The 18037-nt window shown below is 33.5% G+C and overlaps 1 protein-coding gene and 1 long non-coding RNA gene across 12 annotated transcripts in view; one reads left to right on the top strand and one right to left on the bottom strand.

Moving 5' to 3' along the window:
* OtopLa (proton channel otopetrin-like a) overlaps positions 1–18037 on the top strand; it is a 91069-nt gene that overhangs the window by 47899 nt on the left and 25133 nt on the right. For 2 of the 11 annotated variants that reach the window (XM_074140684.1, XM_074140685.1), the window contains exons 2-3: positions 851–1002; positions 2977–3077. In XM_074140684.1, coding sequence (XP_073996785.1) covers positions 851–1002; positions 2977–3077 — 253 coding nt within the window. Of the gene's footprint in view, positions 1–850; positions 1003–1993; positions 2159–2976; positions 3078–4684; positions 5052–7300; positions 7978–13873; positions 13898–14805; positions 14931–18037 lie in introns of those variants that run through there. The other 9 variants (XR_012462135.1, XM_074140682.1, XM_074140690.1 and 6 more) reach the window with 8 other exon arrangements.
* LOC141460587 (uncharacterized) lies at positions 753–4613 on the bottom strand. Its single transcript, XR_012462197.1, has 3 exons — positions 3969–4613; positions 3616–3775; positions 753–1016 (listed from the first exon to the last, which is right to left on the bottom strand). It is a non-coding gene; the product is annotated as an uncharacterized lncRNA (long non-coding RNA).

Here is an 18037-nt window from a genome sequence, read left to right as displayed (position 1 = left end):
GGAGCAGTTGTCCAGGGTGTATTGCGTGGAGATAGAAATCGCATTTAGTCCTCTAAAGCTATTTTAAATTCACTTTCTCTCTCAAAAAATAAAAATAAACGTAATACATATTTCGGGAACTAAATAGTATATGATATAAATCTGTTTTGTCCCCAATTCCCGTATATAAATAAATAAAAAAAAAAAATCGGAAATTTAAGCTGCTCCCTAAGGTTCCTAAAAAAAAAAAAAAAGAAAAAATGAATAAGTTTGCCTTAAGAATTACAGGGAAAAATCCATCATAGTTTTTATAAGTCAAAGATGATTAAGATCATATCCTTCACCGTAAAAAGGCGATGATTAAAAATTATCTTTATTATAATTAATCATTATTAGAAGATGATTTAATGGTCCAGGGCGAATATACGGAGTAACTAGATAAACGATTAAGCGGTAACTTGATGTTAATAATGAGAAAATTCATGAAGGGAGCGTGAACTCCATTTTCTAATAATTTGTTTTTTCTTTAATATAAAGTTTGTGTGCATATGCATGACCGGTAATCATGGTACATTATATGTTTATCTCAGATCTAAATTAGAAGGGTTATAGGAAAGCATCTAGGCAACAATGGAGCCGAGTTATAAGGTTTTATAGATAGAAGATTTAAGTTTCATAGGTGGATAGAGATAGCTAATTATACCTGTTCTATGTATTTACAAACATAATACATGTAAAAGACCCTTTACCATTACTCACAAAAAAGTTGAACATATTTGTTAATGTATTGTATTTTTATTACCTCCTCATTTACTAAAAAAAGAATTGAAGTCAGATTTCCAGTTTTAAAAAATAAAACTTTTCTTTTCAGAGTGTAGAATGCAAAGGTGTCCATACTTACACGAGATGAAGGAAAGATTATTAACACAGTCCGGTCCAGATCATCCGTTTTTGGAAACCGTGGACACAGAGGTGTTGGAAATACATCCAGGTGATGGAACAGGAGTGCCAACTATTGTCAAGGTATGGAAGTCAGTCTGTAAATTATTATTGTTATTATTTAATAGGACAATATGAGCGGAGTCCTGTACTCAATACAGCCTTAAAAGTATTGTCTCCTCTGAGTTCTAAGATGATGTAACATCATCCCAGCTTATTCTCTCCATGAGACTATATCCTATCTCAGTCAATTCTTAGATACGTAAAATGTAGCTTTAAAATTTAACATACAATACTTCCGGGATTTGATAACGGCGCAGAATGTGGAGAAAATTGTGACGTTAAAAAATATATATATCATATTGAGGTAATCAATTCAAACGATTATGTTAAAAATATGGTAATATCCATATTTGCATGACAGGAATTTCCATAATATTGATGATAGCAAGGGATGTTGCGTGCCTCTAAATATTCTACAATAAACTGACAGTTAGTTAACAATAAACATTTATTAACTATAAAACCTGTGTTCTTTTTTATTTTTTTACTAACTAAAGTGTTGAAGCAAAACTTCCGTTTACAGATCAATTTGCGAATGGTATTAGTTTGTAGTTATCTACGAGTTTTGTAAAAAGTAAAATCCTGACTGCGAGATAAAGATCTATCTGTCCAATGATCTGAAACTTTCAGCCAGCAACATGAAATTTGGACATAAATTTAGGCCGCTTTTGGAGGCCTTTTGAGAGGATAATATATCTTATAACTTTCTCATTGTAAAATTTTGGAGTAAATTATATTTATCTTAAAGAAAATTGTAAGTAAGGGAATTAACGTAAGAGAAAGTATCATTCTAAAATCAATAAAGTCTCATTTACTTAAACTAAACAGATAAGAGGAAGGAAAATTCTATCTTATTTTTAGTTTGATTAGTGAGCCCAAAACAAAAACATTCGAAGGCACTCTAACCTAATTACGTTTCGTGATAATATCTAAATATTATCTATTCAATTATCTTTATGTAGAACGATAACTCTTCTTTCTGTTAGTTAACTATCTTAAAATCTTCTTACAGTTGCGGGTGAATCTCATGAAATATTACCATTATTTTGACATTCAGTGATGTTCTAAGAGGCCGCTGAGAAGGATCAGCCCGCCGACTCTTGCCCCTCTTTCAAGACCTAGTACAAAATTATTAAAGCCAAACTGACGGAAAACACACACGATGCCGCTGAAAGAAGTGGGTAAAGACTAAGTTTGGATGCATTATCAACAACATAGGCTCTCACAGGACAGTAGGCTAAATTCCTCAGGTGGTGCGATTTAAAAACAAAATGAAGTAGAGTGGTACTTCAGATGGCGTACTTTTCGATGATCGATGAATTTCAAAAATACATTTATTTTTCCGCACTCCAACCATTCGATGAAAATATCTCATCTAGAACAGATATTTCACTTTTCATATTTTCCCGAAAATGGATCAAAACGATTTTTTAAAAAACGTTTTCCTCACTCACATTTTCCATAAAGGGATTCTTGGGGAGGATACTATGGGAATTCTTCCTTCTAATATTGTAATATTAGATTATGGTACCATTTCAGTTTAATCTATATGGATCGGCTTGTTTTATATTATAAAGTACAGGGTTAAATGTCTTAATAAAATTGTTTGTAGAAAACTACAAACAATACCTGACAAAAGCAAGTATCAGAAAGCATCAAGTTACAGAACGTTTTTTTCCAATTTTCTGAAATGTTTTAAAAAATACACTAAAATTCATTCTTAAATGAACACTTTTTTACTTGTACAATGTCTCTTGGAAAATTCGTTTTGAGCATTTTGAGGTTCCTCTAAGTCAACAAACTCAAGAATATTGTGGTAAGAGAAAGTTGTGTGAATGGTTCACAGCAGATTCTTATTTTAGACTTGTACATATGGGAGGGAAATAAGAGAGGAAACTGTTCTAAAAAATTTTACAAATATTTCTAAGAAGTTTAAAATTTGTTTAATTAAAATTGGAATTTTGTTAATCTAATTAGTTCTTATGTAATTTCCAGCTGAACTCTGACGGCTATGGTTCTCATACTTCACCATCCCACCACCTGTTATCGCAGATTCCGGACAACGACGATCATCACGACAGACCGAAAAATGCCAAGTGAGTGTTCAAGAACATGAAATGCAATCTAGTTATTGTTGCTCTCGAACTAATTGTAAGCTCCTCTAAGTTCAGTTTTTCTTTTAATGGACGTCCAAGAGTTTCTAAAATATGTAGACTTTGTTGGTTTCCCACAACCAGAATATTTTTGGGCATATTTTGATTGGTATCTTTCTGATGTTGTCTCAAAATTCTACAGTATTATTTTGTCTCCTTTTAACCTTTAACAATGAATGACGTTTTGATGTGTATGTTGATCATTATCAAATTTAAAAACTTTCAACTTAGCTCTAATAGCTCTTATTTTTATCCTGTGCGAACATATTTTTCTAAAAGGAAATCACTATATTAAGGAATCACTCCACATTATAAAAATTCTATAACAAATACATTTTTTTTTCTCGGAAAGATCAACAGAAAAACTAAACAGAAAAATAAATATTGATAATTTAAATCGTTGCTCTCTATTAAAATTAAAAGAAGTACAAAAAAAAAAAAAATCGTATGAATATCTTGTATGTGATAAATCATTCCTTGCCTTATGTGGTTGAGTTGGCTAGTTTTGGGCTAACCAGTTTATTTATAGCTGGACATCAATCGTAACCTGGTTAATGTCAGTTCGACCAGATTGATGTTGATGATACTTCCTATTTACAATATCTCATCCCTTCTTGGAAAATATATTGCCCTTTCGCCTTCTATTTAAAACAAAATAAAGAAGATAAAAAACTATAAATTGCCGCCATATCTAATTGTAAAAAATTAATCATCGATTTCTGTACTGTTGTAGTTTCTAGAAGTAGCTATTGTGCAGACTTTTAATTTTGAGTTTTCACAATAAATACATACTCTAAGTATGAAAAAATGTTTTTTTAGTGGGTGTGAACTCACCTTAATCCAAAAACGGAAAATCGTAGAGATACATGTTTCCAGAGAAAGTGACTGCAAAATTTATGTTAAATTTGATCAGTTGGAAGTAATTTCTTTTCTATTTTCTCGATAATAGTTCAATTTTCTTTTGACTTGGTTTAGTATAGTAAAGAAGTGGCTATAAACCAAATCCGTGAAGGTTTAAAAAAAGGCTGAATTTTAAGAGTGTAGCCGTCGAAAGATAGCACTTAGCCACTCACTTTCAGGAATGGTAGGTTTGAAATCCCTACTGATCACGGGCTGTTCCTAATTAGTTACTCGTCTTAAGCTCACTACTGCATTTTTCTAACATTTCGGGCGTCAATACGAATCATGGTAGGTCACCTGGCGAATCTAGGTAAACAAACTCACAGAATTAAAGAACGAACAATCTAGCCCTACGTTATCGCACCATTGGCAGCTAACAGGGAGACCCCCTCTTAAATTTCTCTTTAACGTTTTTAATTGATTTTTTGTTGTTAAAATTATGACTTCAACAACATACGTGGCGCGTCCACATTATAGCCATTGGCACTTGTAGCCCTCATTTAAGGGTTTTCCCTCATCGGAAAGTGTTCTCTCTTTTACTGAAATACAACTTATTATTCTTATTATAATAATGGAAAATATCACGCGTTACCATGGCACTGTACAAAACACACATGATTTGTGTACTTTTAAATATTTTTTTCCCCCTTAAAATAATAAAATATTATTTTTTATTCTATATTCTGCAAAAAGTGTTGTGTTATTTTGTTGAATATATTAAAAGTGTTGGATATACTGTTGATGAAAACACATAATTAATTTAATAGTTAACTTATGGATTGTCAAACTCCGGGAAAGTGTTTTTTTTTAACGTGACTAAATAATCATTTCTCGTCTGGGAATCCCTGGAAATTGAAACTGAATCCTTTTCTTTGAAAACAATGTCATGAAGATAATCAAATTTGAAGGAGTTTCCCTTGGAATGATGACATCTACATCTTCGTCATCAGATCTAGTAGAACAACATAAGTATGATGAAACGGGAAAGATTTGCAAATTTAGATACCCAGTAAATATGTAAGTAAATGTTTCTATGTAGTATAACGAACTTTATTTGAAAATGATATGAAATTTTATTTTGATTACTTCAGTCGCATTTTCGTTGGGCGGAATGACATTCTTCAGATTCGTAATTTGTGTTTGACACATTCCGTGCTCATAAATATTGTACTGATGTGAAAAACCAAACTATAGTGTAACTTATCGGAACTTTTGAGAGAAAACGTAACTTCTTTTCTTCATAACTGTCTACTTAATCCAAAAATATTGGCTTCTATGCCTGTCTTGTTGATCTGTCGCAAAATCGTCAAATTTGATTTATTAGGATTTATTATCGGTTCTGATCATAAGCTTTTGAACAAATTCAGTCTGTCGGATGTGCCACACTTAACTGGATTGAATTTTAAGGAATTGTTTGAAAACCGCTCCTACTACTTTCACTGAACTAAGTACACTTACTGCTCATAAGTAGTTCTACTACTTTTAATAAACAGTTTTCCGGCAAAATCAATTAAGTGCCCATCTAAGAGAGAGAGTGTGTTTTTATGGCTTATTTATAATGTACCATTTCATTGTAACTTACGCGCTGATCACCCTTACCTTGGGTATATCTCAGTGAAAAATCATAGTATTTCCTCTTGGGGTTGGTAGGTTGTGTGTGCTGGATTTAGTATATAAATAGATTTGATAAATTATTATGGAAATTGTTAAGGTTCAATTTTTGTATTCATTTATGTTGCCGCCATTGTTCAAGTGTTTGTATTGTTGAAATATCCCTTTGTGGTATTATTGAAGGGCCCTATATTTTATTATTTGTTTTTTTTCTCTTTTTCTCTTCCCCTTCCATTTCTCTTTAATTGATCGTTACAGGAAATAGTGGGTCAGATTTTGGAAATTAGGTTACTATCTATTTTCGCAAGCCGATCTATTTCCGGATTTCTTTCTTCGTTTTCTTGGCTACTATCTAAGTTACGTATTGTGGAGGAGACTGTGTTGAGCATCCAGCAGAGGCAACCTCCAGACTTAGGGGGAGAAGATCCAATCTATTCTTGAAGACTTTTCCGAAAGATAAACAACTTTAAACTTGTGTTTTTGCTATGGAAGTTCTTTTACGGCCAGCGAAATCCAAATCCTTCACACAAACCAAACCTCCTCTACTAGCCATGGCATGTGGCATACTTTTCCAATACATGGTCCAGGATACATGCCCAGATCGTTTCCTTTTAAGATCTGATTAGAATTCAAAAAATATACTCAAACATACACAAAGACATGCAAGAAAGAGAGTGACATGATCGCAATACCGGAAGGTAATTAGGAAAATTATTTTATGTTTCACCAACATACCCATCTTGCCCAATATCAAACAATGTTTACCCTCTCTTCGTTCATGCTCTTTCCTCAGTTACAAATTCTCCACAAACACGTCGTGCACTTAGTTTGATTGTTTGATAGAAGATACATAGATAAGTATATATTTGAGTGGAGTTGTTGCTTGGCCACTTGTTGACACACAAGATCTTTCTGCCCGCACTTGTTACTAATGACATGACATTTATATCTTAAGGTCATCGATCTTGTTTAATGTGATCATCTTTTAACCTTTGATCTTTTACGATTAAATGAAATTTACAGCATCAGTCTCATTTGGTGCATGAAACTTGGGAGAAACTTATTATAATTAGCTAACTTAGTATATGCATTTGCGCATTAGAATGCATATACTAAGTTAGTAAGAAATAGATTCTATGTACAATAGAAAATAAACAAAAAGGAAGTGGACTCAGTCACTTAATTTTTCTTCACATTTGGAAAATTGGTTATTTGTAATTCTTGTTGATGTTCGATAAGCAGTTACATTACATTGATATAGTGCTTTAGTCCCCGTTCAAGGATTTAATCTTCTGGTATGTAAATTTCCTGATAACGAGAGACGCGTCAGAAGAATATATCGGCTAATTTCTTTATCTTCTCTTTGCAAAACATATCTACATTTTGCCAAAACTCTGTTTCAGATGTGCGAATTAGAATTTCTTTCTCCCAAACTGTTTTTCTCTTTTTTGTTCATTTATCTAGCTGTAGTATTTTGATTCATTAATTATGTACGATTATAATATTTAGAATGGATGTTGTATGTTGGTATACCCTTTGGATAGGGTTGTGGTAGTCAGAGGGCGGAAAAGGAGTAGGGATGATAAGGAAGTTGTTTAGTGGAAGAACTGTTATAACTAGGTAGCTGGGCCTGGGTGTGGTAGTAACTGGCAAAGCGGGAGTGGAACAGATACCCCGGTGCCTAGTAGTAGGGAGAAGAGCATCACGGGTTGTGTATTGTAGGGGAGAGAGTTTATAGTGCGCGCCGTACACTTTTGGTGGGGGCTGCAAGAGGGTTCAATACCAGGGACTTAGGGGGACCCGGGTGGAGCAGCCTAGCCAGCCAGCCAATGGGGAGGCGAGCTGCACACCACGTGACATGGTCCAGCCGTCTGGAGGAGTTCCACCCGGGACCAAGTTCTACAGTCATCAGCCAGCAGCCGGCTGACGGTAGGAGAGTACAACAGCCAAAAAGCAGCGCTAGCAACTATAATAATAAAAAGGATAAACTTGTTGTAAAAGAAGAAGTTGAAGAAGAGAGTGTAAAATGTGTGGTTGTTAGATATTGGACAGTTGAGATGGGTGAAGTGAAGGTGGCCACTGTGGAAGGAGGCGGCGGCGGTGGCGTAGGCGGGGGAGGGGGCGGTGGTGGTGTACAGCAAACCCCTCAGGAATTGTTGATCGACAACATGGCCACCTTACCGGTCGGTGGAGTTCGACAACAGCAACAGCAGCATGCTGCAGACATTAGTCCAGAGCGGAACAATTTTACAAATAAAGAGATGGAAGCAAAGAAAAGTGGAAGATCCTCCGCTAATCCCAGCACACACTGTCAGCAACAACAGCCCAAGAGGTAGTTGATACTTCCCTCTAGTTGAGTCCAGTTACACAAAAATATCGCATCTCACCAAATAATATAAAAATAATTTAATAAAAATTTCTTTCATCATCAGTCATCATCAACCATACACAAAATAATAACACTCAAAAAAAAAAAAATTGTTTGGTTTTTGATAATGATGTTATTTTAAAGACAAAATAAAAAGTTCATCATTGCACATAGCATGCGCATAGTATTTCGCATATCATTATTCATGGGTAGCTTTTAAAATGATAAGTAAAAGACATAGCAAACATAAACAAAAAATGCATTTTAAAAAAAAAACAGTACCAAAACATTGCATAATACGAAAGAACAACAATTTATTTTGGATAGACACGTTTGAACATGCTTCATTTACTCTTCTACCCCTCATTCACTTTATCTCTCTCACCTTCTTATCCTTTATCCTTTCTACCACTGCTTAACTGCTTTCCTTTCAATCCACTTACTTTTTTATAATAGTTTATAGAAATTTATTGTTGTCTTAAATAATTGCTTTATTTATTTTGCTCTTACATTGTTGTACTTACTACAAATCATCGCTATTGTTAGTTGCTTTTTCATGATTCATTTATCATTAAATCTCATTAGTTGATTAACAATTTGTATCATTTGCATGATTTGCATTGTGCTGATAATTAATTGAATAGCAAATTACAATATTTATATGAATGTATTATTATAATTAAATAAAAATTTTTGTTTTTTAACAATGGCTGAAATTTTAAAAGAGGGAATGAAAATTGTGCGCGGTAGTTACAATGGAGGAAATTGCTTGGTTTCACTTTGTAAGTGGTGGGGGATTAGTCTTTTTTTGAAGTGCAACTCATATTTATAATTTTTTTTAAAAATTGGTTTCATTTATTTTATCTCAAAATATTCTTTATTTTATTTAAATTTCTTTTATGCATTAAATTATAATAATTGTGTGTTTTCTTTTTTCTCACAAATGCCAGGGTTCCCAGGGTTGTGTTAATTTTAATTACGCATGCGCAAAGAACTATGTACTGTTCGATAGTAGTTGCACAAAAAAGTAGAAATTAAGAATTATGGGCTCCGTAAAAATTTAATTTAAAAAAAATTGTATTTAAAGGTGGCGGAGGGTGTAAATTATTATTAAAGTGGTGTCCTAAGGGCGCAGATTCTGACCCTAATGTGACTTTTATTTTCGTTCTCCAATCCAGATCGTAAGGTTCCTCCTCGAACCAGTAAGGTGACCTTTAACCCCCAACCCCAAAAATTTCATGGAGTATAAAATTTCCGGAATACCTAGTTTTAGTTAAAATAGGGCTACTGACCTAGGCAGCGAAACACCCGCTCATTCAGTTTGTTGTTAATGGTTAGCTTGTCATGACAGCTGACTGACCTTCCGAAACTTTTCATTACATCCTACGCAGGATATCTGCTTGATCCCTTTCTACCTTTCGTCGCTGTGCCAGTGCTTCTTATTGTTGATCCATAATTCTCCAGTTTTTAATTTTTCCAAATTAGTTTGGAACCAACTGTTTCAGGACTACAAAATATAGTAGATAATCTTCCTTCCATCTTACCTCGTTTCATTTCTTTTCTGCGTGTCCGGGTGTCCAAAAAGACTAAACGATTCTCCTCTCAAAGAGAACCCTTTGCTAAAGTATTCATCAGATCTAGTGGGTATCACATGTCTCAACCGGCAACCTCGCGATAGCTACGCAGTCAAACAGAATATGGGAAGCGTTTCTTCTTTTTTGTTCCTGACAGAGAGGTTCCGGATTAAATAACACCACTTTATTGTCTGAATCTGCGATGCGCTGTATGATTATTTGAACAAGGGCCGCATTCTATTCTCTAAGACGTCGCAACCAAGAGCCTTATTGTATTATTTTCTAGGAAATCTAGAAGAAGGTAAAACTTTCCTTTCTTACTAGTTACGCTTAACGGCTACTGTTAAGTCTTACACTCATTATGAAATCCAACCTTCTTGTAGACAATATTTGAATTTGAATTTCGAATAATTGCGTTGAGTCTGTGGGTGTTTGATTATAATTATAACTGGAATGTTGCAAACAGTATTGTACACAAGTATTTCTAAAACCGTGCCAATCGTACAATCTACTAATGTATGTGGCAAATATTTACCGTCTATCGTCAGTGATTAAGGAGAATGATCTTTTTGAACATCCTCCATTTCAAAATGTGTGAACTGTGTTTACCATACAAATTCACATACACCCTCGCTCAAACACAAATTTGCTAAGAGGGGTTTGTGTGAGCCTATGAAGAGGAGGGGTAGAAAGTAAGCCAGTAAACTCTGCGTTTTTGAAATTTTAATGTTGGCACCCTTCCAAAGTTTATTCAACCTTGCAATGTGTTCCTAGTTATTTCGCTTTTAATTTTTGTTTAGAAATTGAAGCGTTTTACTTTCTTTTATGTATGAGCGGAAGAGGAAATATTTGCTAGGCCATTTTTGGTTGTCTGTGTTTTTTTTTTTCTTGCACCGGAAAAGTAAGTTATGAGGCCCTCTACTCCGGTTAAGCCAAAGACATTTATTGTACTACTTCTCTGAATATGGAGAAGGTACATGAATACCAGAGTTTTACCCACCAGTCGATTTCGCGATGTGATCTCTGGTTTCAGCATGCAAAAGATCTCGAAACAATCTAGCGATTGCAACGCCAGCAAACAGGGAAGCTGTGTTCTCTTCCTGACTAAGTCTACACGGGGGTTCCAGTTTTACTGTTAAGGACATAAAAATAGGCTTTGCAGTTCTAGTTTAAAAAAAAACCTTTTAGGCCCAGGTTTCACACAATTCGTTTTGTGACTAGATGCCTCATATCACTGACGGACGAGAGATTGCAGTGAAATCAGATAGGTGTTTTTCTTATCTATTGTGTCCTAAAAGAAGGTATAAGGTCAGATTAAGTCCTCATGAGCATTCGGCCAAGTCCTGATTGACACGGGTTGGATTGCTGTAAGGTGTGTATGTGTCTAGGCTCAGAGGATAGTGGGATGAACTTGTATGGCGTTGGAAAGTGTGTGTGTGAAAACGTGTAAGAAATTGCCACATCCGGTCTAGCGATTTTTCTTCAAAATCGAAATTTAATGAAATAAATCGATTTGACTAAGTACCTACCACTTCTTTTGCTGAGCGCAGGGCACCTCAAATGCTTAAAACTTAGAATCTGCTTGATTGCTGTTCTCTAAGTCTTTTTTCGATGATAAAAAAAAGAAAAAAAAAGTAATCATTCCAAATTCAATAAACTCATTTGATTTGCTTGCCTTTCTAGGAGTTTATTTGGAATCTGAACTGCCGACTCAGCTGTTGCCGACTCGCGCACATGGCCCCAGAAAGTGTTTATCAATGTGTCTAAAGCTTATAAAGCGTCTGTTTCTTCGCAGTATATCAAGTCAACGGAAACGCTTCATGTTTAGCACCTTTCATATACATAGATCTTTTTTATTTAAAAAAAATCTAGGACACATTTGTTTGTTTATATTAAGTATCATGTAGTAAATTGTAATTTTGCAGGGCTAAATATAACTGAAATGGAACCTGTGTAAGTTAAATCTTCTAAATATAAATATTGTCTCCATTTAATATGCCAATTAATATAGGGCAACTGATAAGGCTTATTAATGGCCTCTTAAGAAAGAGAAAAATCCCCCAAATCCTTCCAGAAGAGCCCTTAATAGGATTTTCCTGGAATGAACATTTCAAATAAAACTTGTAGACATACACAAGTACTTCATTTGTGAATCAAAAACCTGTTTTTGGCATTGTGTAAGGACCGTTTGAATGTCTCTTTAGGGATTGGAAGGTTATTTCTGAAATCATTATAAAAAGTCTTATTAGAAATTAGATTGCACGTACCAGAAATTGTTATAAAAAATCGTATCTCCAATCTGTTCAAAACTAAAACTGAGGAAAATCTGAATTTAAATTGGAACCAGATTTACCTGGTGATCTTACAGAGCACGTAGATGCGAAAAATACCTTTAAAGGATGGAGATATTTAATCCAGGACCTTTCTGTAAGTTTTGCTTAGAGTACGCGAAGGAAAAGGCTTCTAATATATCCTGATGTCCTGTTTAATTGCATACAACACATTTGTTTGTTTGTGCTAAGTTTGAAGAAAATTCGTTGTAGTGGTTTTCGATTTGGGGCACTCCAGTACAGCCAGTTTGACACGATTATAGTGCTTCCTCTTAATGCAAGTTTAAATTTCAATTGATTCTCCAACATTTATTTTATTAAACCCATTTTACACAAATATAGATAAAGGTAATAACACCCTGTAGAGAATATTATGTTTGTTTGAGTTAAGTTGTTTCCATGGTGATAATATGAAGCAGGTTAGCTGTGCTTAGTATTTCTCAGCACGCCTCGACATAGAGCTTGCTGCAACCAACCATTGTGTTCCATATGAATTTCTTTCAAATAAACCTTTCTATAGAAAGGTTACTTTGTTGCATTGCATTAGTTTGTTACGTTTGTGTCTGTTTTCTGTTAGCTTTTTTCTGGTATTCTTTTTGATTTATTTTCTCAAACTTAGTGCCTTCTAAGTTTCGTTTGAGAGGAACTATTATGAAAAAAGAAGAAATAATTGGGTAAAGTTAAGTTATTGCTGCTTCGTTTATTTATTTATTTTTTAATTACAATTTTTGCTTAAAATTCAATCTTTATTAAAATTGTGCGTTACACATCTTCCACATTTTTATCATAGATTCACTTATTTTTCTCTTGATTTCTTATAAATTTTATTCTTATTTTCTCTTAAGTAATTTTCTTTTGCAGAACTTTCACGAGTTTTTTTTTTACCTGTTCTGGAAACTTGAAGTTTTTACTGGAATTAGTCTTGAAGACAACTAAGGTTAGCAATAGAGCCCTCTTTTCCCTTTCTTGGAAACTAGTAGTGGTCAAATCTTGAAAGTGATTCCGTCATCATTTATTAATTCTTTCTCATAATTTCTGAAAAAAAAATCAAACGTTTTGTTGGCGAATTTTTGTATTTCAACGGAAATCAACTTTTTACAGCACAACTAACATTACCAAAGTAAGTTTTAACCAAAATATATGGACAATAAGTAAATTAATTCATGGTTGTTAGTATTAAAAAAAAATATATATCAATTTTTCCGGGAAGGGATATTTAGCGTTTGTCGGATTCCTTCTCGGAGATTCCTGGTTCGAATCCCGCTGCTCGCCCCTAGATATTCTTTTCCTTTTTGCTAACTTCGTTGATGAACAGTGTTGTCTGTAACGTGAGAACATTGTCCGTAAGCTTGTAGTGCACTAAAAAAAAATCTCCGGGCGCGAATGACCTCAGATGTCGACGTAGCTTAAATTAAAAAAATAAATAAATAGTTTAGGATAGTGTGGGCTTAATGAGGGGGACACTGTTCTGACAACAGTTAGCCCAGCGATGCGCCCAACCTGCAGCCGGCCGCTACGTTTCCTGGGACCGTTTTTGTGAAATTTGACAGAAAATCAGACTTCCATCTATTTCTGTTATTGAAATACCTTCAAGTATTGCTAACGTTAGAGTTTCTGTTAAAATTTCACTGAAAACCTAGGCGCGTACATCTTCATTCGTGTCATTAACATCGTTTGGTTGTCGATGCTTTTGTAGTGCTGTTTTTGTAGTTTGGAAGTGGATTTCATATTCCTGATGGGTGGATTCCTTGCTAAGAGTTGTAGATCCAACACAGCTTTCCCTGCATAAGAGGGCTTATACCAGACTTTAATTTTTTTTCTGTTTGTTGAGTAGAAGATCGATCAGCTTCAAGGTTGCTGGAGAATTTAGGGCGTTTCCCTTTTTGCCGTTTCAATCCTGGGCTTCCGGGATAATTATGGATAAAGGATATTATGGGAGAGCTGTTTAACTTAAACAATTTTATTCAACAAGATCGTTTGGTAAGATTACTAGACTCATTATCTTCTGCTTAAGAATTTGACTTTTAATTCTTTAATTGGCATCTTTTAACGAAGCAAGGGAATTTCCCTTTAAGTAAGATAAATTCAGATTATTGTCTAATTTAAAGATCACGGGAATAAAGATTCAGTAATATGTAGAAAAAAAATGATGCTCTGTTGATGATGTAAAAAAATGTAGTCATAGCTATTTATGGGCGAACTAAACAATTTTCAAATTACATCACTTTAATAAGTTCTTTAATTGATTTTCATTCAATTTTGTAACTTGAATGTTTACTAAATCGTTCATCTTGGTGTTGTTTTGATTTCATCGGTTTTATTAAGATCCGAGAATACAGGTAACATTTTCCTAAACGTTTTTTTAATCTCGGAAATCTGCACAGCGACCTTCATTTAGATCTGTTGTGCTCTCGTGCCATGTGATGAGACCATATTCATGGAACCTTAATGGAATTTTTCAGGTAAAATATTTTAATAAATAGTTATAGAACTACATACGTACAATTAGTACGAGTTTTAAGACATCGTTGGGAAGAAACAGTATAATCTGTTCGGTAAAGCGATGGAGTTGATGAATAGTAAACAGGAAATTCACCGATTTTCCAATACCTTATTATCGTGATGGTATTTTTTCTGACAATATTTCGCACATTAACTCTAAATATGAGCTAACATTAAAATCACGGCCGGTTGAAAACATAATGTGTCCGAGAAATCAGACCTTTATAAAATAATAAGACGATTCTTTAAAAAAAAAAATAATAAAATAAATCAGAAAAGGATATAATCTCGTGGTTCCCTTCACTGCCTGCTACTACGCCCTTGGGTGATTACATTATTTTTATTTTGGTTTTGTTATTAGTTAATGGAAGATAGATCTCAGGTTCAGTCCTAAAAATAGATGTAGAACGGAAGTAGCGGCGTTCAGCTTGACATCTGAAATGTTCCTGGAGGCGGCACTGGAGCAAGGCCACATCAGATAATAGAGAAAACAGAGGAATATGCTAAAATAGTGAGTGTGGGTTGGTTACTCTCTTCTGCTCTGCTTTAACTTCCGTTAGTTTTTTGTAGCTTGTCATACAGACAAAACATTGGTAACCAATAATTTTGTTGTCATTTCTCAAGCGAGCTCCTACGTTATTGATTTTTTTTTTTTTGAAAACCTATTATTTAGTTCAATTTTTTTTTTTTTTCGTATGGATAACACCATTAATTATTTATATCGGATGGTTGTGTTCTCGATTCTCGAATATTTTGTAGATCTCGAATATGAATATATATAAATAACCCTTTAAGATGATACTGATACACTTCTTATTGAACGAAAGGACCATTTAGCTTCTGATCGTGATAAAGGCTAAACTAGAATTGCTCGAGGGGAGTTGTTCCGTTTTTATAAAAAGAAAACTTCCTCGCAATGTATACTCTTTTTTAGAGAAGAAGTATTGCGACCGTTGAATAAAATTTTCGAAATTCAATTTTTTTCGGTAATACTTGCTTTAAGATCCAATGATTCTGATAAGTTTTTTTTAAGAATATTGTCTTCCTCAAAAATAAAAATGTGAGAACCACACCATTTTCACTTGCCACACTTTTCAAGGTTTTCCCAAAGTAAAAATGTTCATCCTTACCTAATTTATAAGGATAAAAAAACTGAAGTGATAGACTCCACATCCCCCTTTTCAAGGAGAAAAATTAAAGCGTAATTTATTTCCAGTTACATTTCATTTCTAAACATTCTTTAAGTTTAGATCTTGGTACCGGGCAACATTAGATCTACTTTCGTGTCACCTTTCTGAACTATAATAATACCAAAGGGTAGATCTAACCAAAACCTCACTCACGTTTGTAGTTCACGATGTTACTTATAAAAGCCTTTCACCTTTCATAATAACCTAATCATTTTTCCTTTGCTTATTCATCCATAATACTGCGATCTTTCTAATAATTGGAACAGGAATTCAGCAAATCAAGTGGTAAAAAAAAAGATCGCTTTCCTAAAAAAAAAAATCTAATTAGTCTTTATTTTTTTATTTAAGTTCAAAATAAAGCGTACAACGATTTGACCATCTATCTGCCTGCTGTTGGTTGGATTCCCGCAAATACCATTAGACTCTTGCAGCTCTTCACATTTTTACTGAAGTCATTAAATTTTTTTCCTTAAAGATTTGGTACCCGTGAAGCTTTCCATTCATGACAAAAAACAAAAAATCCAGTACCACCGCTGCCATCCGTGGAAAAAGTTTTTACCTAGCAAAAGATGAGACTCAGTATAAATAAGAACTAGTGCAAGCTTATGCGTAAATGTGTGAAGAAGAAGGTTTGAAGTTCAGCTGATTAATTTTTGAGGCAGTCTGAAGTGCTGTAAGAAACGAAAGATTTTTGTTAAGCCTCTTAAATTGGCAGTTCGGTGCCATTGCTTCCATTTCAGGATTTGGCCCAAATCCACTTCTCATCACTCCATTATTCTAGCTACCAGGACTATTCTACCGTTGGAGAATTGAAAGTATCTTTATTCAAAGTATTTTATTCACAAAAATATTTATTTATTCCAGCATTTGCTGGAATATCGAAGACCACAGACACTTTTAAAATCGGTAGTCGTGTGGTGTAGGCAAGATGAAATTAATTTTGTTTTAGTTTAAATTTGGTTTGATTTCTGATTCTGCTAATATCTGTGGTAATTTTATGCCAAGAAGAACGAGAGGGAGTGATTATTTTATTAAACTTCAAGTATTCTCATGATCTATATTGAACTGTTAACATTATCTAGCGGTTTTATTTAGAACTAATAGCTAGCGGATTATTCAGGGATTTATTAGGTAAAAGGAAGAAAATAATAACTTAATTCCTCCCCAAAACTTGTTAACTTTTCTTGAAAAATGTTTCTACAATTATCTTTAAACTTCATATACATATTTCACAGATAGTTATGTATCACAAATCTTGTATTTTCTATTTATATAATTTTTCTGGTAACATTCGTTTTAGAGCGATTTTATGGAAGCGATGAGAGCGAGATAAAAAAGTCATTTTTGTACATGTACGGTTTGTTCTGTAAATGTTTTCTTGTTATGACTAAATAAAATAATTAATTTACATGTAATTAAATATTTATCTTAATTTGAGATTAGTGTGACTCGAATGCTAATCTATAAAATCGAATTTTGTGTGAATAAAATTAAAATTTAAATCGGGTTCCTGAAGTACCTGGTACTGATTGGAACATGGAAATCGTTTAAAACATGGAAATGGCTAACCTCTAGTTGGTTTTAATTGCGGTAGTCACGAATAGATTCATGACCTACTTGGTTTAAAAAGAAACCATATGCATGTGTAATGTAAACATATACTTCCGCTTCAATTTTCTTTTAATATTAAGCCAGTACGCCGATATTTCTTAACCAAGTCTTTAAAAAGTAAGTATTGAATCTTAAGAAAAGCGATTACATATGTTCCAAATAAGGCAACGCAGTGAACGAATGAAATCATCTCCTAAATCTTCTTCAGTGATTCGAATTGCATTCAAGAAAAATTTGTTTGCAATTTCGCTTTACCATCATGTTTTAAATACAGCTTATCTCATATGTTTTATTTTCCTTTCAAATTATGTGGGTGTTATCTTACCATGTGGAAGATCAAAAGAACTTCTCACATTTTTAATGCATCGTTTATTTTTATAAATCTTTTAAATAACTGTTGTTATGTAGATGACCCTTTAATAATATTTTAATGCGTAATTCACTTTTATAAATAATATTTTACTTTAAGGAAATTAATTATTTAAAAAAAAACAGAAATAATTTTTTTTTCCAATTTAATGCGTTTAACCATTTATAAATAAATAATTTAATTTAATTTAACTGAAGTATTAAAGTATTCTCTTTTAAGAGACAGAAATACTTCTCTGGGAGATGGGGTTGTGTTAGGTTTCGCTCTTAAATGCTATTTTAGTGAAGTCCTACTTATTAAAGAAAATTTCTTTTTGCTGAAATTCTGAATTTGGAGCTAATGGCCTAGCCGAAATAGCTAATTTTCTGAATTTTCATCTAGTTTTAATGATTGGTATAATTTATTTAGTATAAAAATTCCAGAAATGCTTTTTAGGTTCATTGTTGT

The sequence above is a fragment of the Rhodnius prolixus genome, unplaced genomic scaffold (assembly GCF_049639745.1).
Source record: "Rhodnius prolixus isolate KJV_2025 unplaced genomic scaffold, Rpr scaffold_6, whole genome shotgun sequence".
In the NCBI taxonomy this organism is placed as follows: domain Eukaryota; kingdom Metazoa; phylum Arthropoda; class Insecta; order Hemiptera; family Reduviidae; genus Rhodnius; species Rhodnius prolixus.
This window is presented reverse-complemented; position numbering and strand designations above follow the sequence as displayed.